At 40.0% G+C, this 24,123-nt stretch overlaps 1 protein-coding gene across 5 annotated transcripts in view; it reads left to right on the top strand.

Moving 5' to 3' along the window:
• Positions 1–24,123, top strand: part of TSPAN9 (tetraspanin 9) — a 169,272-nt gene that overhangs the window by 56,891 nt on the left and 88,258 nt on the right. For 2 of the 5 annotated variants that reach the window (XM_032747271.3, XM_030267858.4), the window contains one exon: positions 20,833–20,912. The exons of 2 other annotated variants lie outside the window; for them this stretch is intronic. In XM_032747271.3, coding sequence (XP_032603162.1) covers positions 20,833–20,912 — 80 coding nt within the window. Of the gene's footprint in view, positions 1–19,878; positions 20,913–24,123 lie in introns of those variants that run through there. One more of the 5 variants, XM_030267842.4, reaches the window with a different exon arrangement.

Below are 24,123 nucleotides of genomic sequence, written 5' to 3'. Positions count from 1 at the left end.
GTGTCCTGGGAGGAGTGGCTGAGGGCTCTGGGTTTGTCCAATGTGGAGAAGAGAGGCTGACAGGTGACCCCCTTGCTCTGCAGCTCCCTGAGGAGGGGAATTGGAGAGGGAAGTGCTGATGCTTTCTCCCTGTCATCCTGTGATAGTACAAGGGGGAATGTTTCAAAGCTGCATTAGGGGAGGTTTAGACTTGACATCAGGAAACATTTATTTCCCAAGAGGATGGTCAGACACTGGAACAGGCTTCCTAGAGAGGGGGTTGATATCCTAAGCCTCTCAGTGTTTAAAGGGCATTTGGACCATGAGCTTAATAACATACTTCAACTTTCAGTCACCCCAGAAGAGGTCAGACAGTTGGATTAGGTGATTGCCAAAGGTCCCTTCTGACTGAAATCTCTCTTCCTCTTCCCCTTCCCCCCCTTCCCCCCTTCCCCTTCCCCCCTTCCCTCCTCTCCATTCGCTGGCCATGCCCTGTGTCTAATCACTGTAGTTCACCTTATATTCTTATTCTATTTCTGACTGCTCCTGTGGGTAAGGTGCTTCCTTTTCCCTGTGGATGCATTTAGGCTAAGTGCCAGCAAGTAGAACCATGGCCAGAGATCACAGCACAAACCACAGGAGGGGTTTTGCAGGCTTCATGGGTTATCACCTGTGTCAGCAACAGTGGAGACCAGGGTCTTAATACTGGACTGACCAAGCATCTGAGGCCAGCAATTGGAGGGATCCATGTTGTATATGTGTGCAAACAGTACAAATTTCACTCTGATGAGCTTTCTTCTTGATCAGCCAGTGAGTAGCACAGGATCAAGCCTACTGTTTATATCTATGTGAAGTTGTGCCTGCAGGAGGTTTAGATTGAATTTTAGGAAAAATTTTTTCACTGAAAGGGCTGTCCAGCGTGGGGACAGGCTGCCCAGGAAAGTGGTAGAGTCACCATCCCTGGAGGTAATTGAAAGATATGTAGATGTGGCACTTAGGGACGTGGTTTAGTGTGAACTTGGCAGTGGCAGGTTAATTGTTGGACTCAATGACCTTCAGGGTCTTTTTCAACCCCACCACTTCTGTGATTCCATGATATTCTGTGTAAGTGTATGTGTGCATTTGAAATATGTGCGTGGTCTTGCTACTGGCTGGATGTGGGGACATGAACCTGTATCGCCTTGCCTTAATGGCAGGTTTGGCAGCTCTTAGTAAGTTCTTGTTACTCTTTCTAGCTTTACAGCTGGAAATCTGAAATTTAAATATTGTTGATGGGAGGAGGGGTGGAAATGGGGTTGGTTTGGTGTGTATGGGTTTTTTTTGGTGGACATTTGAGAACAAAGAAGTTCACAAATAATTTGGTATCTTTTACACAAATGAGTATTAACACAATATTATTAGAGGTTTGCCAGTGCTAGCAACTGGCACTAGGCTTGCACTTATATGTCTTAGTCTTCTTTTGGTGCTTCTTATTGGCCTTTCTCTATCTTGCTGTTGAATAAGAGCTTTGGTCTGTCTCCACTAAACTTTTCCAGGACACAGGATGCCTGAATTCTAGGATGGATGCCTGAACTCCATCCTTATAAAATGGCTTGACTAATCTAATTATGAATGCAGGCTGCAGAGAAGTACACAGCTGGTTCTGCTGAGTGTGCAGAATGCCATTACAAATGCTGAAAAGTGATAAAAGTGTATTTATCTAAAAATAACTTCTAGTGGATTTTGTGTCATCCACTTGCATTGTAACTCACCTGGTGATCCTGAACTGTGAAGCTGGAATGTAAAACAATGGATGACACACCATGAAGTTTGGCACAGAAACCTTCCAGGCACAGTTTTCCAAAATAAATCTCAGTGTGTTGCCAACCATAGAAGTGCACTTCTTGTATTATATAACCATGCTGGAAATGTTTTTGAAGTATTTGTAGATGTCCCTTAGTGCCTGAACCCTTTTCCAAGAACTTTGATAGTACCGGAAGTGAAGAAAACTACATTAGGTTATACTTTTTTTGATGAGATAGTCACAGGGCTAGATACCACTTTCTTCACTTCTTGGTCTCAAAGAACTCCCCTCTCAGCTGCCATACTCTGTATTTCTGTTTCTCCTGGAGCCAGAACCAGCATTCTGCCTGGCCTCCCAGGACACTGCTCCAACCAGCTGGCCTCTTGTAAGAGAGGAACTTCTTTAACTTGTAGTAAGTGTAGCACATAGACTCTGTTTTATAATAGCCCTCAGATGTTTGCAAAGAGACATCTTTTTAAGCCCTCCCGTTTTCTTGCTGTTTGTTTTTTCAGCTTCTCTATTAAGCCACTAAATGAATGCAATAAACATCCTGAGAGTAAAATTAGTCTATGTTACTCCTAAACTAAACCAGAACTATTCTGTGTTCATCAGGACATCACTACTAAAGCAGAATGGAAAACAGTGGCTGATAGATACATCTTAAAACAAACCCATGAACTGAAATTGAAAAGCAAAAGATCTGTATAATTCATATGTCCCTTTATGGTCTCCTGGCCAGCACTGCCCCTTTATTTATTAATTCTTATTAGCACTGGAGCAATTGGTCTGTGCTGTGTACCAGGAGTGCATTAACCTTGTTTTTTCTTGGTTCGTGAAAGAGCATAAAAAACCAGAAAAAACAGACCATCTTCACTCTTTGTCTTCTCTTCCATGGTCCTTATGATATGGCCAGTATTGGGAAATCTCTTTCCCAATCTGATATGAACAGCAGCACAGAAAATGTTTAAAAGTTCAGCCAAGGTAAAACTTGATCTTGCTGGGCTTTAAGGATACATATGAGAAGATCTTCCAGTTTTGTGTGTTTTTACCATTTCCTGGCTTATTAAAACATGAACCTTCTGAACCGCTACAGCTGCATGCTGCTGTCTGCCCTGCTTTTTTCTCCCTCTTGTGCTGCTTTCCCTCAGGCATAACAACACTCTTTCCACCTTACAGTATTGGTTTTTGTCCTGTTGCAGGTATTTGCACTTCTAGGAAATTCCATGTCTGAATCTCTCTTTCCTTACCTGGCCTGTTTGTTGCAGCCCTTCTCTCTGTCACTCTGCTTGGCAGCTGTTACCACCTTTGAGACTTGCAAGTTAGCTTTTCCTCACTGAATGCTGATGATTCGGTCTGCTACTGCCCTGTCTTTGCTTCTCTAGCACTGGGGTACAAATACAAGGCTTTGGTCAAATGTCTTCCCCTCCATGTGTTACCCACTTTCTCAAGCTGCTTTTCACGCTGCTCAGTTGTTGCTTAGTTGATGGTAGAAAACTGGTTAGAAGTATACACAGGCTTGTAGAGATCAAGTGAAAATTCTGTAATTTGGTTTATTAAAGACCAGCTTCACTGAATGCATCAATTCAAAGGCTGGATTTTCAGTGCAATTAGAAATCCTCTGCATGGTGTTCAAGGACAGTCAATAATAAAAGTTACCGCTGTGAGAAAACCTGGAAAACTGAGATTGAGAAAATGCAGTCAGGTGCCTTACAATAGCAATGGGGGAGATTATCTCTGTTTCCTGATGCTCAGTGCTCGTGAGGCAACAGCAGGCAGTACCCAGGGCTGGTCTTCCCAGTAACAGGTTGATGCTGACAAACAAATGCAGTGAAGGGCCACAAGGAGATTCCAAAGAGTCTGGAGCACATACTGTTGAGAAGGTGTAGGTAGCTGGACTGATTTAGCTGGAAGAGCAGGCTGATTTTCATAACCTTTCTTTACTTAGGTAGTGTGGTAGAGAAGACAGGTTCTTCTCAGAAATCCTCAGGGAGGACAAGAGCCAGTGGTCACAATTGGTGCCTCTGTAAGTCCTGAATGGAGGTGAGGAAAAAAGCTTTTCCTGGGGGTGCTGCTGTGGGAAGAAGTTGCTCTAGGAAGCTGTGGAATCATCAACCTTGGAAGTTCTCCAAATTCTGCTGGACAAGGTCTTAAGTAATATGATACAACTTTGAAGCTTGCTCTGCTCCGACCATGGGTTGGACTAGGTGATCTCAAGGGGTCCCTTTTACCCTGCATCATTCTGCAAGTACAAATAGTATCCCTGAATGTTTTATTGTAGCAGAAGGCTGACTGTTAAAATTTCATTTAATGTTAAGGAGTGACAAAGGGAGTATGTGAAAAAAAAAGATTGAGTTTTCCCTCTTTCTTACCCCTCAGTTTAAATGGTTTGTGTTTGGTGAGCCTTCTTGCTGTGCCATTATAATGTGATTACTGTTTTTGTGAGATGGTAGCTAAAATGAAATGTCAGTATGAGTGAGGACTGGAAACTATAATGTTGACCTTCAGAAGAAAGCCAAGGTTTTTCTTAGCAATTACTGTCCTGAAAGTATAACCACTGGTAAAATAATGGGCCTGATATTAAAAGAGGATGCAAACTCAGAGTCTGCAGGGTGACAGAATTGTAAGCAGTAACAACATGAGTTCATAAAGAATAAATCTTGCCAGACAATGTAATTGCTTTTTTTGATAGAATTGCAAAATTAATGATTTTAGTGAATCAAGAGGGAAGTAGGTGTATGTTTACTTCCTAACATGAAGATTAATTGAAATTCACTTGGGTAGGAAGAAAAAAATTGGGTGAAATATAAACAGGAGCTGATTATCAGCAGTAGTGCAATGGTTATGTAGGTTGGGAGTTAGACTGGAGTTTTGTAACATTTCTGTTAATGATATGACAGAGGGAGAGAGAAAATTCTCTTAATGAGCTTTGAAAACAAGCTGGGAATTGTGAGCCTCAGAGCAGAAAAATAAGGGGGCGATGAGTTTAGACACATAAAGAGAAAATAAAATTATATTAAACTTGGAGAACTGTTAAATCAGGAGAATATGTGCTATCTGGAGCATATATCCTAAACCAAAGTGGGGAGAGAAGTATTGAAAAGAGAGGCTAGTCTGTGGTGCTGAAAATGGCAGCTGTGGTCCTAGAACTCCTTCTGAGCAGGGCACACAGCCTTGCTCCTGCCATCTCTGCAGGGCCACTTTAAACCCCTTGCCCAGGTCATGGAGTTTGAAGGACAGAGCACACTGAGCAGAAATTCACTTTCTGCTGCTATTGTGATGTGTGCTTGAGGCTACTCCACACACTGTTAGAGCTGAAGGTGTGACTGCCCAGCTCCAGTTCTGTCTGTTACTGTTTAAAATTCTGCCAAGAGCAGAATGAATGAGTTCTGATTTTCTTTTGGATGGCTGAGCTCATTACAAACCTCTCTCTTCCCCTGTTGTGCCCTGCCCAGACTGTAGGATCTCCCCTCTGCCCCTGTGACAGGGCTGTGCAGGGTGAAAGGTTGTGCAGAATGTGAGCCCAGCCCTGTGTGTGCCCATCCTTTGTGCAAGCTCCAGGTCAGCCTCGCACACTGCTCTGCCTTCATGCTATTGATATTCCAAACACATGCTGCTGAGCGCTGGCTTGGGTTTCCAGGGCTCCTACAGCACCCTGCCTGCTCCCTTCCCTCAGGTTTCACCAAAGGCAGTCTGGATGCATAAATCTTACTTCCTTAGAAATCCAGAGCGAGAATAAGTTACATGATTTGGGGAAGGAAGAGTTGCCAGGATCTGTTACTGTTGCCATGTTGCAACTTCATTTATAGCTAAGAGGGAATTTTTTTTTTTTATTAAGTGTGGAGACAGAGGCTACCAGGATAAACTAGAATTGACCGCTGAATGACTTAAGTTTATCAGTGCCACTATTTCTTTTGGAGCTTAAAAAGAAAATTAATCTAATTTTCTATATGTTCATCCCCCTTAACTCTTGTAGCAGCCTTATGTGTCTACTTAACTGTACTGACATGCTGAAATAACATGTCTGAAAATCTCAAGGACATCTGATCCTGTTAGGAGCAGTAGAATCGCTTATTACTTTTTAAATCCATAGGAATGGTATCCTGGGCATTTCAGATGTAGCAAGTTTTTTTTCCTTGGAGTTACAGCAGGTAATGCTACTTTAACATAGAATATGGTCACTTGCTATGGGAAGAAATCCTGTTGACAACCTGCATGGCTACCCAAATGAGCCTCAAAAAGATAAATCATGTCAGGGTATAAAAATCCTTTAGATTCTCTAAGAATGAAAGGAATGTACAACACTTTGGAAGTATGTGCCCAGGATTCTCTAACTTCAGCATCAAAATTAATTGTGTTTTATAGTTACACGAATACTGGAACTAGGAAAGTTAAAAATATTTTAGCCCTTTCAGCAGTTCTGTCAAAATAGCTCTTTAGCATTATTAGCACCCAAGGATCAAAACTATATTTGTTTGCCTTCTTCATATATCATGCTCCTTGTGATATAGCACAGTAAAGGAAGCAAAACGCTGTGAGGAAATGTTTTCATATGCTAATGTTTGCCCTTAGAACAGTTCATTTCAAAAAGGTTAGAGACAATATGACTAATAATCCTTCAAAATCCCAAGGAAAATAATGCACCATGTACGTCTGATGCAGACTGAAACATCTAGGGGGGGCCAACTCCATGGCAAGACTGTCCACAATTGTTAAAAGCTCTAACAATAAAGCGGTTATTGGTGTATGTGGCCAGATGTAGCACCATTTTGCTTTTTTTTTTAGTTTAGATGGATGCATCTAAAACTGTACCAGCTTGTCAGGTCAGTGTCTTTAAATAGCTTTTCACTGTCATGACATAGTGGCAACACCAAAATAAACTCCACCATTTCTGGACTCAAGGATCAAGCTTTCTTCTCCCATGTAAACATTTTAATTTGGGATCTTACAGAGATTTACTTTTGAAGAGATTAAACCGGCCCTTCATCTGTGTGGCCGGTACATCTCTAGGGGCAGATGGGTTGCCTTTAAATAATTACTAATCCCTGCTTTTTGCAAATGAGTTACATTCCTTTCCTTGGGGAAGGTCCTTCATTCTGACAAATGCACTCTTGTATGGAATTCACATTCCAGTAGGAAAAAACCCAGGGCATAATGATGGGAAAGACTGGAATTTGTTGAGTTGTTTCTTCTGCTAAAGAAGAAATTTGCGCTGTTAAAACAAGACAGTTGTTAACAGATTTGAAGGGATAACTACCAAATTAAGTCACACAGATCAGACAGGCTTTATGATCTGCAGATACTCAGTTGATAGGATGAGGATATTCCTAATTTGTCAAATCTAGCTACTGAGAAAAGAAGCATCTCTTTTTTTCCCCTCCTCATCAGTGGGATTGCAATTTCAGTTTGTCAGTTTTTCACTGCGTGCAGCTGTAGTTCAAGTCACTGCTACTCCAAGAACTACAGTGTCAGTCTTTCACAGTCTGAGTTTTGGATCTTGGAACAAAATGTTAGAATTTCAGCAAAGTCTGGGATGAAAGGAGATGCCAGAGAGCATGTGGTCCAACCTTCTATTGAAAGCAGGGCCCCAGTTCAGGTTATGCAGGCTTCCATCAAGCTGAGTCTTGAATATTCCCAGTAAGGGAGATTCTAACATCTCTCTAAGCAGTCTGTTCCAGTATTTAATTGCTCTCCCACTGAATTTTCTTTTTCACTTGTATCCAGGTCAACTTCTCTCCTGAGCAACCTCTTCCTATTGCTTGACTTGCCAACATGCATATTTGTGAACAAAGTACTGCCATCTTCTGTAACTGCTTTTTAGTTACCCAAAGGCGTTTATTGGCCTTCTGGAAAGTGAGAGTCTTGTACATGTTAGGCAGCACATCTGTCCTGACCTTAATGTCTGCCTAAAGCCCTAATATTAACATTTTATGAGGTGGAAGTTTTATTTCAAACCAGCATATAGTATCTCTTGAGGGTATCTTAATTTGGAATTTTGTCCCTAAGCACGTACCTTTCCTCTTCTCTAAGTCAATGCTTTCAGTTTTCACAGTATTGAGAGATGTGTAAAATGTGTATCTGTTTTTTCATTTTGAAGGGTCCCTTGTTGCTTTAAAAATGTGGTTTACAGATTATGCATAAGAGCTACTGGTGACCAGCCTGTGAAATGTGAGAGGGAATCTGGTTGACAGAACTTTGTAGCAGTCTACCATGTCAGGCCTTCAGTAGTCTGAGGGTTTTCTTTTCAGTGCTTGAGAATACAGGACACTGTAGAAGTCTGTTTCAGATTATTCGGCTTCTGAGCATTTGTTCTTTATATCAAATAAAAATATCTGGATCCTTAATATGAAGGATGCTTAAAATGCATGAAGATAGTTCTGTGATAGACATTTTAAAGGCTCTGGTGCCTGGGAACAATTTGTTAGGGAAGAATTCATTATTCCCCACTCCCCGCTTCCTGCCTACAGCAGGAATGTAGTCTTTTAGACTCAGGTATCATTGATATTTGACAGAGACAAACACAGCAGATGGAGTAGGTAGGGACAACAGTAAGATACCTGTATAAATGGAGCTAAAATTGCTACAGAACAGCTATAGGCACTCTTTAGGAGGCACTGAACTTTGGAATGATCAAGACACTTTCTTAGTCTTTTTTTCTTTCAGCATAGTACACAAGCCTGGCATCTAATTACAGGACAGGTGCGAAGCATCATTCTGCTTGGAAAAATATTACCTGTAAAGAGAAACTGCACCTTGCAACTAATCAGCTCTATTCCCTTTGTATGTTCAGAGATCCAAAAATCTTGATTCTGTTGACTAAGGTTTTGTTGCTTTTTGTTTCCTTTCAACCTCATTTACAGGGAGTGAGAAGAAATTTTTTCTTTTCTTTTTTTTTTAACTTACCATATTACAGTTTCCAAAACCTTGTTTTCAATGTACAGGGCAGACAGCACTTAAGTTGAGTTAAAAGAAAAACACACAAGGAACTGAGATGGCTTAATTTGGCAATCCTTGGAATACTAGAAACATGGGATTTCAGAGTGCAGTTCATACAGTCAGGTTTGATTGGAATCTTGTGTATTTTAAGTACTGTGTTTCTTCTGGAAGTGACAAACCTATAGAATCTTTTCATGATTGTATCTACCAAATTACTTTGCTTCAGCCTGTAGAAGGGAGGAACCCTATTACTGATAAACGTTTAATATAACAGCTCCCATGCTGTTGGAATAGAAACACTAAGTATTATCAAGACAGGTCTGTAATAAAACCATTGGCACAGAAGTAGGGGAGGAGAGGAGTGAGATATGCTCAATTTAGAAAAGTTGTGTTTGAGATATGGGATGAGATGATGAGTTCATAAAACTCTTCTGAAAAGTGTCTGGGTGGCTTGAGAGAATTTCTGTTGCTTCTGGGCAAATGTTAGGCTGGAAAGGGACAAGTGCAACATAAGAAATGAGTATATGAGAAAAATAACACAGGAAGAGGGCCCATCAGCTAGATAAAATCCAGGGAATTTTTAATTTTAGGGGCATTGATGTCCACACCTGCATGTATCTGTGTTATAGACATGGTGATTGTAGAGTTAAAACAACAACAAAAGCAGATAAAACATTACCAATGGATTATATTATTGCAGATTTACTATTAGCTTGCTATCCTGAAGGGAAGAAGTCTGGAAAGTCTTTTCAGTAAATTAGTTTGGATTTAAAATTACTCTAGACGTGGACATTTAGGATAAAAGAGAGAACGATCATACACATATTCTTGCTATGGGCATCGAATTTGATTCCTGCAAGGCATATTTGGACCCAAACTATTGCTGTCTACCCTTATATGATGCTGCATTTTGCAAGCCTTTTAATTTCATTCATGTTGTTTAAAACCCCATCTGGATGCACACCATTTGCTAAGCATTTATGGCTGTGTATTTTTGATATATTCCCCTGAACCAGTCCACAGAGCAGAGCATGAAACATCATGTTGGTTGCTTCTGAAATAAAATGCCAGCATCTCAATTAATTTGTAAATGGAAAATACCGGCCTGTGACGAATTTATGAAGTGCAGCTTCTAAAGGCCAATTGATATTTCATACAACAGCTACTGCATACTGGTGACACACCTAAGTAGATCAGAGCAGACTGAATGACACAAATAGTCTCCTTTCAAAAGATGCCCTTTTTTTTTTTTTTTTTTTTTTTTTTTTCCTTTCAGATGCCTCTATGAGGAATTTTTGGAACATTCTTAGTTTCTGACTGATGATCAAGGGTATCTATCTTGGTTTTCTCATCTCTGAGAGGCACTGAAGGTACAATTAAACTTTTTCAAAATGAAGTGAATGTGGGCTTGGCTTTTGGGAAAGAGTCAAACATGCTTGCATCCATTCTTTACACCCCATATTAGGCTCTGAATGCCTGGTATTTTGCAGCTAGCATACAGCATTCTCTCCAAGTGTAAATGAGTCCTCCATAATGCAGATAAGGTCATAAAAATTATGTTTTCCCATTATATTTCTGCCTTTACAAAATCTTGTTAATGAATATACTGTAAAAATTAAGTAGCTCCTACTGTAAGTCTGGGAATTGAACTGCTGGATAGCTTTTTGTGACTTGACAGGCAGGGTCATGGCAAACTGGTTTTTTTCCCTTTTCTTTCTTTTCCTCCTTTGTCATTTTAAATCTCTCACACCCTTATAACAAGAGCTGACACCAATCACAAAGCTCATGAACAGCAGCAGCGTTACATAAACCTGCTGGATTATAGTAAGAGGGTTACCTTGTTTTCAATATTACACCCTTTCTTCTATCTCATACAGAATAGATGAGAACCATTTAGCCTCGTTCTTGTGAGATGAGTAGGGTGGCTAAAATATCTGCCTCCTCTTGGGATTTAAATCTGACTCTGTTGTTGGCAAAGCAAAAAGCATTAATTGCATGACTGCTACGTTACAGGCACATCCTATTTTAAATGTTGAAGTTGACCACATCCTACAGTGCTACCATACAATGTGCTAGAAACTTTATTGTGAAGATAAATAAGCTTTACTGCAAGGGCAGATGCAGATGGTCATGTGTGACTATTTTTATGTATTTAAAGAGCTTCAAGGAAGGAGTCTATGAACTTTGCTCAGGTTAAGTGTTGTGGAAATTTGTTGAAAACCATAGAAATGAACCTAGCCCAAATCAGCAGGATGGAACATGGCTGTTCTGCAATGCTTTGATCAGAACTTGAGAAGTGCTGTTAGTGGCAGTGAAGGTATGATCCAGTTACCTTCAATTACTCAAAAACTGTTTCTTATGACTTCAGTAACATCAGCCTCCAAAGAGAAAAGGAGGTGTGTGATGGGAATTGTTAGGCTATGTAGCTTGGTGTCACAGCTGATAGACTGTGGTCAGGGAGGGCCAGGAGTAGACTGAGGACTGAATGGCTTTAAAGACTGGACACCACCCTTGTTTCCAGACATTTCTGCCCAGAGTCACACTGGGGGCCCAGCAGAGGGGAACCTGGTACTGACTTGAAGTCAGCTCTCTCTGATGCCAGCTTCATCTGTGAGGCCACTGGCCCTGGGCAGGTATTTAATTAATTTGGTGGTGTGACTCCTCTCGGAAAGCTGCACCTCTTTGACTTCAAGGTGGGACTTGGGATTAGGTTTTGCTTAGAAATGCTGCTGGAAGACAGCCTTCTGATAACTCACAGATGTGTGAGGTGATGATGCTGCAGTAAGGCATTCAGTCTGCCACTTCCAGTGAGTCTGAGGTTGTAGGCTGGGACTGGTGATGTGTAGCTGCCCATTGAAGACATCTGGGTCTCTGCCAGCCCTGACACAGTGGTTTTAAATGTCCCCATTCATGGAATGACACCTGTTTGTGTTTAAGTGCCAAAAAATGAATATTTTAGCAATGAAGGAATTCATTCAATTGTGAAAGGAATGTGCTTAGAAATGTTCTTCATGGCATAACTGAGCAGGTTTCAGAGATGTGTGCTGCCTTTCAAAAAGGAATGCTTACATCATTCTCTTGGTTCTTTCTTCACATGGAGGCATTTGTATGAGGGTTTTCTCAATTTGTTGGTTTTTAAGTTTAATAGTTCTGCTAATACATAGGCACCAGCTGTCAGTTAATTCAAAACAGCACTGCTAGTGAAAGACAGCCTCTTTGGAACAGATGTTGGAGAAAATCCACCTGACTTTGTTCAAGAGACTTGTACACATTGGACACAGTTAGAAGAGTTATTGTATTAATGAAATCCTGCTGCACCATCCAACAGGAAGAAGGGATATCATCTCTCATGATAGGCAAAAACCTTTGGCTATTTGTTAGCTTTCTTTAATCTGTAGTCAATATAGGAGATGTAAAAACCTAAGCTTATTAAAGTGGGAGTGGAAGAGAAGCACTCAGATCATGTACTTTACCTCCGCAAAAAATAGGTGTTAAATAAGAATCCTTCTCACTTCCTCGCCCCTGCTTTCTTTTTTGGTCTTTAATTTTTAAAGTATGATTTTGGAGGTCTGTTTTGTGATGTTTCCTCACACAGTGGTGCTGGGGATGTGATGCTGCTGCCTTCCCGCCTCTGGCTGGCAGCTTTCTGGCTCCTCAATCTTTTTTTCTCTGTATGCAAAGTGAAAAAAATTTCCCTGCATACACCTTTTTTTTTTGTGTGTGTGTACTGGATGGAGACAGAAGTTTGTACCACACATTAATGGATGGCCAAGAGTCGATTTGGATTATGTCAGCATCTTTACAAGGTGTCCCTCTCTTGAGGGTGGTCTTCCTGGTAACTTCACAAAGAATCAGTATTAGACTCATGTCACTGTAGTGAGAAAACTCCCTTTCCTCTTACAGGTAAGATACAAATTGAAACTACAAGGGTTTTCCTGTTAAGTTCTGAAAAATTCAACATTTACAGAGCCGAATTTTGAATCTGAAATAGAAAAGCAGAATGGGGGTGATAGAAAAATGTCTGTTGAATCTGAGTAACTTCACATTCATAAAGATAAGGTGTTGATAGAAACAGAATTGATTAAATTTATTTTGAATCTGAACACTGGCTCTTGCCCTTTAAAAAGGAGATCTTTTCATCAGCAGATTGGGAAAGATTATGGTGGAAACATATCTCAATTAGAAAGAAGCCCTAAGATGGTTAACTGAAATTATTAGGGACTCAGAGAATTTTCAATAACATGCCATGCTAAAAAGTGCTTAGTTTAATGACAGACAATAACATAGGATGTAATAGAGGATTACAAACTAATGAATTATGGGATGAGTATGAATATCCAGACAGAGGATAGACCTGGAAAGCTTAATTATGATAGTGAATTAAGAGGAAGATGCTGGGTTTTTTTAACATGATGCATATCTCTGGAACTCAGTGCCCTAAAATATTGAGGTTAAGTTCTCGGCGGAATTAAGGATTAGCTGTTGATGGAGATGAAACAATGTATTCATTGTTACAGAAGATGAGATAAACACCCTGTAATTAAAAGGGTTTCTTAAGCTAAAAATCATAAACAGACTGTTCCAAAGCATCTGTTAAGCTCTGCTGCCTGGTAGGATAGGCCTATGTGCTTGGGCACACGCTGTTCTTTTTGCTCTCATATTTCCTATTTTTTCTCACCTGCTAGAGGGAGAATTGGTAAGGTAGTTTTGGGACTTAGGGAAAAAACCCAGTTTTTTGTTGGTGTTTTGTTGGGGTTTTTTTTTTTTTGTTTTTTTTTTTTTTGTTTTTTTTTTTTTTTTCCCAGAGCCAGCAGTTAATGTCTGTTTGTCTGTTTTTCTGTTTGGAGGTTAGACTGTGGTATGGGTTGACTTGCTCTGTGTATGTACACTGCCAAGCCCAAGGAGACTCTGATTTCCAGGATTCTTAGAAACAAAAAATAAACAGACTCCCTGGATTTTAGTTCTTAAAGGTGAAACTAACAATGGTGAATTGTATTCTAACGTAATATTTACAGTGCTTCTTTCAGATCTAACATATTTCATTATGTTTGTGAAGTGAAAACCAAACCCCAAAAGATCTCTGTATATAGTGCAAATGGTTTGATTTAAAAGCTTAAATGTTGGTAGCAGGATTTCCATTTTCTCTTCTGTTTTTCTGTCACTTTGGTAACTCAGACATTCTTTTTGCTCAATTTGAGGGCCCCTGAGGGACAACTGGCAAAACACAGTGAAGGTGTGACATAATCAAAATTTCTTAGCTTTTGGACCTCATATTGCATTTTAATCTGCATGCCCCACGTCTCCTGTGCATTAACATATCACCTCATCATCTGTAATTGACCACAGTGGGTTAAGGTTCCTGACATGATTTACAGCTAATTCCTCTATACAGTTTGGAACAAGAATCTCATTCTGTCTCTGGTGTGAAATCCTAAATGAGAAATCTCAGCCACATGCACATTATTACGAGTAAATGATTTTTAGTGGAAATCCCAGGGACCATATGACACCAAATATTTGGCACAGTGGAAAGTCTGAAAACAGGATCTTGTTTTCTTGGTCATCCAGTCAGTGAGGACCCCATATTGGAAGGATAAACTTGTCTCACTGGTATATATTAATATAAACTAGTAAGTATTAATTTAGGCCATTCAAAGATATTTTACCTCTTTTTTTACCTCTTTACCCTGGGGACGCAAGGAGTGTTACTCATCAGAGGCAGCCACGAGCTGCTGTGCTCTTGTTTTTGTCATAGACACAGATTAATTTGTTTCCTTTCCAGCAACAATGTCAAGAAGTATAATTTCTCTTGGTGAATTCAGGATTAATGGAGGTGGGTGTTGATTGAGGTGCCTAGACACTCAGTTCCTGTATCTGTAAGAAAAGATTCTTTACCCACAGTTATCAAACTAAGTGCCTCCCCAGCAATGATCCTTCACACAGTTCCAATATCCTGGAGTGCTGTCTCATTCCTGTCTCTCTGCAAGGCCTCCTTTTTCTTCAGCCATGCCAATGCTAGGTGGAGTCCCAGAACAGGAAGTTCAGCCTCCAAAAAACCATCTGAGAATCCTGATTTTCCTTCCAGTTTATGCTGTATGCATATTTACCTATCTGAGATCCTTCTACCTGGCCTCTGGAACTGGCTTTGGAGGAATTGAGGATCAGGGGATGTCTTCTGTAAGCTTCTGGTTCTGCTAGAAAGTGAAGAGAGAAGGGCATGAGGTTGTTGCCTCTCACCAAACATTGGGATTGTTTGCTGGTCAGATCACAGGCACCAGCTGTGGGTAAGCCTGTTTCTTAATGAATCCAGTCTCTCCCTCCATCAGCTGTCTGTCCACTAAGCACCAAAGGAAATGGTGGTTTTCTGACCATAAGAGAAATGGCTGTTCCTCATGCTAGTAGGAAAACTAAGTGTGCATTCCAGTCTTCTCTGAACACTTGGTAGTGGTTCTTTTTTAGCATTTGTATCAAACAAGCTGTTCATATAGGCTCTAAATAATGTGTGAAGCTATGATCAGTGACTGGAGACTCCAAAACTGAAGTTACAGTAGTTCTCTCTGTTCTGTCTGTTTCTAATGGAATACTTTTCTTAGTGGAAAATGAAAGTGTGTCAAAGATTAAATCTGGCTTAGGCTATTTGGCTCTAAAAAATACAGATTTCAAAACTTTTCTACCACACAAAGTTCTCCTTGAAATCTACTTTGTTTTTGTCCAATCCTATGGTCAGCAGAATACTTTGGATTTACAACATCCAGGCTGGAGCTTGGCAGGCCTCAGGATGTGCATTACAACTGTCAGACCATCCAGGTTTTTGGTTATAAATTCTGCAGCATTGGAACACCTCAGAAATCCAGGCATTTTAACTTGCTGGGGTTGTAAACTTTTTGGCATGGAATCAAGAGCCTGGAAGACCTGAGAACCCCATGGTTTTGTCTCTCATGTGATCCTAATTTCAGTTCTATTCTTTTGGACATCCTTTTGCCTTTAAGCTTATTCCACGATCAGTGTTGGCTTGGTGTTTATTTTAATCTGAGCTTTCAGCTGTATACAACTTTTTGACAGGCGCAAGCTATTATTTTCAACTCTTGTTCCTTATCTCCTTGTCATGGACTTCCAGGATTCAGAGCAGTGACTGGAAAGATGTAGTCACTGAGTTTATACTCAGCAATCTCTGTTCTTTGCCTATCTAATGTACCCTGAGGAAGGCTTGTAAAATTGAGTTCCTGGTCAATAAAATTTGAAAGGAAAGACTGAATTTAAGAACCATATCCTTTGAACACTTGGTAGCATATGCATTTGTACATCTCTCTGCAGGGCTCAGTATTGTTCTGAAGTCATGTGGCAGCATTACTAAAACTCGTGATTTGAAAAATAATTAATTTGAGAATGGTGCAATGGTTAGTGAGCTAGCTAAGGACGTGTGAGGCACAGATTTGTTTTGCTTCTCTGCCAGCAGTTTCCTATTCATCCTTAGCAAGCATCTTGGTCCTCGAGTTCTTCATATTTAAAATAGTGACAGTAGAATTATCCTACCTAATAGAAATTGCAAGATAAAATATATAATGAGGTGTTATGTATATGGGGTACCATAGTGACTGGAGTTTGTATTTTTTTTTTATTTTTTTCTTTTTTAAAAACCCCTAGAGTTTCATATTCCATTTCCAGGAATCATGGGAAACATAAAAAAAGCCTAAGGTATTTTTTCGCAGCCTTCACTATTTTTTCCTATTCTTTCTTGTTGTAGTCCCTCTCCCTTTCACTGGGGGAGCAATCTCACTGAAGGGGGAATGTCAAGTAAAATTAATTTGAAACTTCTAAAAGGGGGGGAAAGGTTAATTTTTTTCTATATTGCTGATGTACCTTTTATTTCTGTACTACGTATTTTAAAATCTGTGTTTATAAATTGGTCAGCTTTTGTTGTTTTGCAGCATGATTCCTCGAGGCAGTTGTGCAAAAACAGCTGAGGAGGGCAGAAATAAACAAGAGGGGTTCAGGAGCACTGTAGCTGGGTGTAATTGGCACTGAGGTTCTGGTGAGATTGAACTACAGGATGAGAAAAAAAGATTTAATCATTTGTGGAATTCAGTAAGAAATGAAGATGCTGGGATGTGTGCTTTGGGAATTGTGGTGGACTGTTCCCACGAGGGAACCAAATAATTCAGTTGCAGTAGGAGAGCCAGCCTATGCTTTTTGACCATATTAATAATACCCTTCCTTTCTATTTTTTGGCTACGCCAATTGTGACATCGATTTTCATACCTGGTATCTGAAAGTGACCTAAATTTTTACCCTTAATATTTGGAAGAGCCATTTAAATGCAAAGGACTGATGCTTATTGCCTTGTCCCAGGCATATACACGTGGGACTGAAATGATTTTCTTGATGTGAAGGCATCACTCAGCAACAAAATTCTGTGATTCAGTAATCAAACATTAATGAAGTACAGAGTGAGCTTTTGAATGTTTTTCATGCCCTGATTACTAAACAGAGGTAAGATCTGTAGTGAAGCAAAACGTGTTTGTCCTCATGCTGAGGTTGTGCTGTTGAGTGGGACCCTGAAAGGTGCTGTTGCCACGCAGCAACACCTTCTGCTGAAGTCCCAGTCAGAGGCAGAGTTGAGTGCAATGGCTGGTCAAAGCACAGCTGGACAAACTACTTAGAGCATTTTCACCATTTATTTTTTCAGCAAGTAAGCAGCCCTGTGTGGTTTATTAACTGAGCTACCTAAACACTGAGTTGGAGTTGCAGCAGCAGGAAGTGGCTTCTAATCTGTAAAGATACTCCGTGGCTGCAAATTCAAGTGGCTGAAGGTTACTGAGGCTTGTAAAGTCTCCCTGGTGGCTACAGCATAACCATAAGAGAGTCGTATGTTTTCTTGCTACACAGCAGGAGGAGAGGCTGATCTGGAGCTTTGTTTTCCCCACTGCTTGTTGCTCAGGTCTGGATTTTTAAGCTGTCGACTTCATGTGTGTCTTTGGTTGGGACTGTTCTGAAATGCAAATAATGCTGTAGACCAGTCATGGAGATCTCTTAATGGAAGGTACATTAGAGGTAATGGTGCAGTAAGCCAGTATCTTGCAGTATTTGGAGGTAAAAATAGAAAACTGGAAAACTTCAATAAGTTCTAATAATGAAAATTTGAAAAAAAAAAGGGTTGGAGATATATTTGATTTGCCTTTTTTTTAACCACCAGTAGAAATTTTCCACTATTTACAAACTATTAGAGTATTTGTGAAGATTTTTTTGCTTATTACAGAATACTATTTTAATTTTTTAACCTTGAGGAGGGCAGATTAATTATTTTTGTCATGTACTTTCAGTGGGAAGGCAAATATTTATATTGTGTTAATTTTCACAAGTGCACAGCAATTTTTTTTTCTGTAGCCAGTCTAAGTCAGTGTAAATTTTATGGCAAACCAAAGGGTGAAAAAACTAAAAAGCTAAAAATGCTTTAAAGCACTTGTGTGTTCTCACAATTTTTTGGCTGAGAACTCAGTTTTGTATGACAAGTGAAAACCGCTGAAAATATCTAGCTGCAGCATTGGTTTGCAGTGGTACAACTTTACACTTCCAGTAAGTGAATTTCAAACAGAAGAATTTTTTCAGTCTTCTAAATCCATACTCAGACATTTGCCTTGTGTTCCAATGTGAGTTATCCTGCAGTTTGGTGTTTGAGGCAGGTTCTTGGCTGTGACCTGCAAGTTGTTTCCATGTGTTTTGCTGAGAAAGTTGCTTCTTGATAACTGCTTATGGTGAAGTTTGTATGTGCACCGTAGACATGTATAGAAATGCCCATTCTATTTTGGTCAGTGCTAATTTATCTTTTTTTTACTTGGGTGTTTTGTGTGTTACTTTTTCTGCTGTCACACACAGTGCTGAGCAGTCACCCTGCAGTTGTCTTTCTGACAGACACATCTGATGCAGGGAGCTTTGAAATTACTTTTGAAAAGCAAAGTAAACAAACATTGTTAATATGGGCTTGGACCTGCCTGTTGTTAAAATCTTGTTTTAGAGCAGAAAAGGGAGAGAGAGATACTACACATTCAAATGCTGGGTATTTAATGTACTTTATTTGTGGAGGGATCTTTTAGCAGAAACAACCTGAGAGGAAAGGTACAGCGCTGCTTTAGGGTGTTGATTCTGATGTTGTTACATAAAAATTTCAGAATCCTTAGAGGCTTTTGGCCATAGATATATAAGATTGAATAAATGTTATATTGTCTTTTTTCAAAAATACTAGAGATAACCATGAACAGTGCATTTTAATGAGCATGTGGCGGGGTCAGTTGAAAATTGCATAGAATTTTGCTTTTCCTGGTAGCTGCATTTCCTTCACAGTGGCCTCCTAGTGTGGTTTCTTTCTTTACAGAAAGAAAAGAATAACCTGCATTTTAAATCTGCTATAGCACTTTGCACCGTTGGTGCTCTGCTTTTGTGCTTATGACAAAATGACAAATTTGGAAGTACGGGGAGTAGTGACCTGAAGCGCTTCTCTTCCTCCCCTGCAGGCACTTGCATGCATATGCGCAGGCACACGTGCACAGTTGTGCCCTCCCTGTTTCAGAGTCCTAGCAGGCATGTTGCACTCCTCTGTGGAAAAGAAATGTGGCATTTGGGTCAGTGTTTCTAGTTCACAGACGATCTGTGATGTAAGATGGCTTATTGCTGTACACAACAAGAATCTCTGATGTACTTGTTAAATAGTGTGTAGAGAGCTGCAGCCTCAGATCCATTTACATTTCAGGAGTTTGAAGAATTGAATGATGACCTCGTAAGAGGCAGCAGCTCTGTCTGGTTAATTATATCACAGGTGATGGTGTCGCGTTATGTGCACGTACAGCAGAGATGTGTGCCTAAGCTGTGTGTACTGGGTGCTAGCCTATTCCCATTGCTTGTCCCGTGGGATTTGTTTAAGCCAGAAGAAAATGTAAGTCACTGTTAATGAGCAGAGAGGTTAGCACCTGTCTATCTAATCCATACTTTTTCAGTATTTTATTGCATCGAAGGAATACCACTGCCTAACGGTTCTAGCGCATAAACAGCTAAACAGTACTTGACATTTAAAGAGATTTTCTGTTGTGCACTTGTATAGTCAAGAGTAATTCTAATCCTATTAAAGATATTATGTCATGGAGGCGTGTTCTGGAGGAGAAGGCTTCTGCTAACTGGCCCGATGGAAAGCAGAGGGGAGGGGCGAGCAGGAGGGCGGATTTATTACTCGATAGTTAGGTCAGGGATTTCTGTGGGAAATGCCCAGTGGTTGCAGTTGCTGATGATTTCACGGCAACAGCAGTGAAACACAGAGTGCGCTCCGGTAGCGGGTTGCTGAATGAGACACTGCAAATGGGTGGAAAGAAAAAAGACAGCGTGTGAGAGAGAGTCAGAGAGACACAGAGAGGGAAGCCGAGAGCAAGGAAAGTGCTCCGGCTCGAGGAGAGTCTCCCAGGTGTACTGCAGAAGCTTTTGGGAAATGGATGCAAGGACCATCTGCTGCCTATAGATTAGAGGACTGTAGACTAGGAGTGCAGAGAAAGAGCTTATAGCTCTTTTTAATAAAAATCAAAGTTCTGCATAACTGATTCATCAAGATAAATCATGAGTGTGCTCTTGCAAGGGATAATAATGTATAAATTCATGCTTCAGACAGACAGAGTTCAGCCTACATTGCTATAAAAAATAAACCCAGCAACAATGCAGTGAATAAATTCTGCAGTGATTATCTGATTTATGTACGAAGAAAAAGAGAAGCAAAGCACAGACAGCTCTTAGCGCACTGTGGCATTTGCAAGGCACTGCATTTAATGCTGAGAGATGCTATACATTAAATCTGACAACTGTGAAAAGAGAGATCATGGAGAAGTCAAGTAGTGAGGATTCTTCAATTCACCGGAGTCCATCTTTGGATAGCAAAGACTCAGATTTTGCTAAACCTTCTACCTCAGGGAGGCAATTTGGTCGAGGTTTTACTGCAGGAGCTTTCTATGGTACAACTGGATCACGCACACAGAGCCACACTGGGGTCGGAACCGGGACCGGCGCTGGGACTGGAACTGGCGTAAAAAGTGAAAAATACAGTGCACCCAAAGGCAGCAAATACGTGGTCTTTTACCTGGATCTATCCTTTGTTTTCCTTTTAGAATTTAAGAAGTGCAACATGGCAAGAGGCTGCCTGTGTTGTTTGAAATACATGATGTTCCTTTTCAATTTAATATTTTGGGTGAGTACTGCCTTTTCAGTTGCCTTCATCTGTTAGCGTATCCTGTACTGCTGCATTATGTGTATAGTGCATCTTTGAAGCAGTACTGTAAGTTCTCTCCTCCCCTCCCTCTCTCTCATACCTGCTTGGAATATTTTCAGTGTTAAACTTGTGTCTTTTGGGAAATGCACATGCTTTCTATATCTTTATTGCTACGTGCTTACTCTAGTTTGGCTTCTAATGTTATTCTAATGTGCTTTGAACTGGGTTGTCTAAGAAAAGGGCAGAATTGTTGCCCTTTAAGGAAGACCAGAATTATTGTAGCATTAAAATCCTGCAGGGGCTGGATTGTTGCATTCTGTTGTAATACTTGTTTTGAAAAAAAAAAGCTGAAGGTTAGTTTTTAAAGTATATTTTCATTGTCACCATAAATCTCATTTGCTTTGTGTAAACTTCATTTGACAAAGTGCTTTTTCATTTGAAGGAAGTTATGTCCCGCTTCTCCAATTAAAAACAGTAAATAATGTATGTTCTAACCTCTTAAGGTCTCAGCATAAATGTAAAATGCCTGGAATGGTGAATTAATCTGGATTCAGTTTCAGCTGCAATTGTACACATTGCTGTGTGAAGTTGGAGACTTGCACTTGCTTCTCAGGGATCAAAATTGATTTTCCTCCATCAGCCAAGAGGCGTGAGGAGTTGCAACAATGAATGTTTCAGCCAGCAAGTTAAAAGTGTAATGGCTACTTTGAGCAAAGTATTGTCACGTACAAGGGAGGGAGGAAAAGTTAAGTCATTTGCCAGCTAAGCATCCTTCAGTACAGTATTTTTAAGAAAATCACAGGTTAATTGAAATACTGAATATTCATGAATATAACCCAATATGGAAGGGTTGGCTTAGTTTGAAAGCAAAGGTCACTTCTTTTTTGGTGGCTACAAAGCTTGGGCACGTGAACAAAACCATTCATAGTTGTGATCCAGAAACATACAGTAAGCTTCATAAATAAATGAAAATGCCATCCTGGGATTTATTTTGGAAAAGGGGACATTAGCAGTCTAGTTCAAATAGCTACCTCTGGTGTACAGATATCATTGTTCAAATTAGAAGCCTTACTAGCAGGTTGTCTGTTTATCTTGACCCACTTACTGAAATAACCTCTAAGAGCAAGAGTTAATGGGAGATTTGGTACAGTGTTGAACCGCTCACGCAACAGTGAGCTTTTATCAGTAATAGACTGAAATGCTACAATTACTGAACTTGTGGGCATCTTACTGAAATAGAAAGATAGAAGTGATCACTGAAGAACATCTGATCAAAGTTCACTTATGATTTATTTTTTTTCCTTTTTCTGTGCACATACCCTATTAGAAAGTCTGTAAGTATTTTTGGAATAAACAATTTTGAATGCACCATATTTATATCCAACTGGCTATTTGACTCAATGCTGCATTACTTTGACATCTTGAACTTTTTTTTTTTTTCATGTGGTGACTAGTTTTAGAAAAGCTTTTATCTGGTCTCATTACTCATGTCCTCTGTTATCTGTTATGTAGGTGTCTCTTACTCCTTACCTCCTTAGATGCAAAATCATTATTTGATTTTTTTCTTCTTCCCAAGCAGCAATTTTCTTGACTCTGCATCAGACCTTCAGAGTCCTTTTTTTCCATTCCTTGAACTCACAAGAACATTTCAGACTTCATCTGTGTGCTCATCTCTGTCTGCTCAGCTCCCACTGGACTTTTATACAAACACATTGCTGCTTAGGTTAAAACTAGCCTACCATCTGGAACAGTTCTCTAGTGTCCTGTGCTTCTTCAGTTCTTATCCTTGCTTCTTAATCCCCTTCACACTCTTCTTACCATGTCTTTTGTTGTGAGGCTTATATCACTTTTGTTTCCGTTACTAAATGTTATCACCACATCTCTAGCCAATAGTCTAAAAATGCCTTTTTTTGATGTGAACTATGCTATTCAGAGTGAAAATAATGCTCTGGCCTGGTGAATCTGAGAGATTATTGAAAAATGCTGAATGCAAGATATCAGGTACTTTTCAAAGCAGTTTACAACAAACATGTGATCCTTCAGCCTGGTTTAAATTGCTCAGAAGTCCCTCCTTCTTAACTGTAGCTGTCTTATACTCAATTTTGTAAGACAGAATGATGTTCCCATTCATTCTTCCAGTTTTGCTGTATTCTTTTTTTTTTCTTTTTTTTTTTTTTTATTGTGCTATTTTATTGTTTGAGACAGTCAAATGAAGAACGTCATCCTTTGATTCATGGGACTGCAAGTAGAATGAAGTGCACTACACTATATGTAGTTTGCCGCATCTGGCTTCATACCTGGGACCTCCACTAGTTCAACCATGACTATCCCAGAGGTTGTGAATGCTTGGCTCTGTATGTGCTCCTTGCTGATGCTGTGCTCCTGCAGCATCTCTCACTCCTGCCCTGAACTCTCCTGCTAGCCCAGCACTGGACTCCCCACACAGCTCTGCCAGTGCTGTTCACTCCTGCCCTGCCCTGAAGCACTCCCTGCTGTTTCAGTCTTATTTTTCTTCTTAACCTGCTTTTTCCATTCCCAGGTTTGCCTGTTCTCACTGCTTCCTTCTGAATTTCTGTTAAGAAACCAAAGTCCAAAAACATGAAATTGTGGCCTGCTCGTGAGCAGTGACTATCATCTTTTGCAATGCAAGGTGATTTATTTTTAAAAAGAGAAGCTTCACTTTTAAACATGAAATTTCCTGAACTATAATTTAAAGCAGAATGAGGCTTCTGGTTTTCAGAAATTAGGAGACCACTTCCACACTGTTACCATATAAAATGTTGCTTGTGAGATGCTTCTTCTGAAAATGAACACTGGAGGTGCCCTTTGGCATTCCAGCATGCTGGGTATGATTGTTTGGCTTGATTCTTAGTGTTGGCTCAGAGGAGGATGTTCTACTGTAGGAAAAGAAGCATCTTTTCCCATCATTTCTTCTTGAAGTAGAGAAATGGAGCCTACTCTGTGCCTCATGGGCCAATGAGCTGTACTCCTCTTTCAGCCTTGCAGGTAACTCACGCAGAATTGACAACTAATTGTATGTGAACATTATATATTACACACATTATTTTTACATACAATGTATTTTACTTCTTTTAATGTATATCCATAGATACTTATACACAATTGTATGTTTCAAATGATGGAGAAGTGCAGTAGTCAGTGGATTCTCTCTGCACTTTGTATGTGCTGT

This window comes from Taeniopygia guttata, chromosome 1 (assembly GCF_048771995.1).
Source record: "Taeniopygia guttata chromosome 1, bTaeGut7.mat, whole genome shotgun sequence".
Classification (NCBI taxonomy): domain Eukaryota; kingdom Metazoa; phylum Chordata; class Aves; order Passeriformes; family Estrildidae; genus Taeniopygia; species Taeniopygia guttata.
The sequence above is the reverse complement of the archived record's forward strand: the minus strand, read 5'-3'. Positions and strand labels throughout refer to the sequence as shown.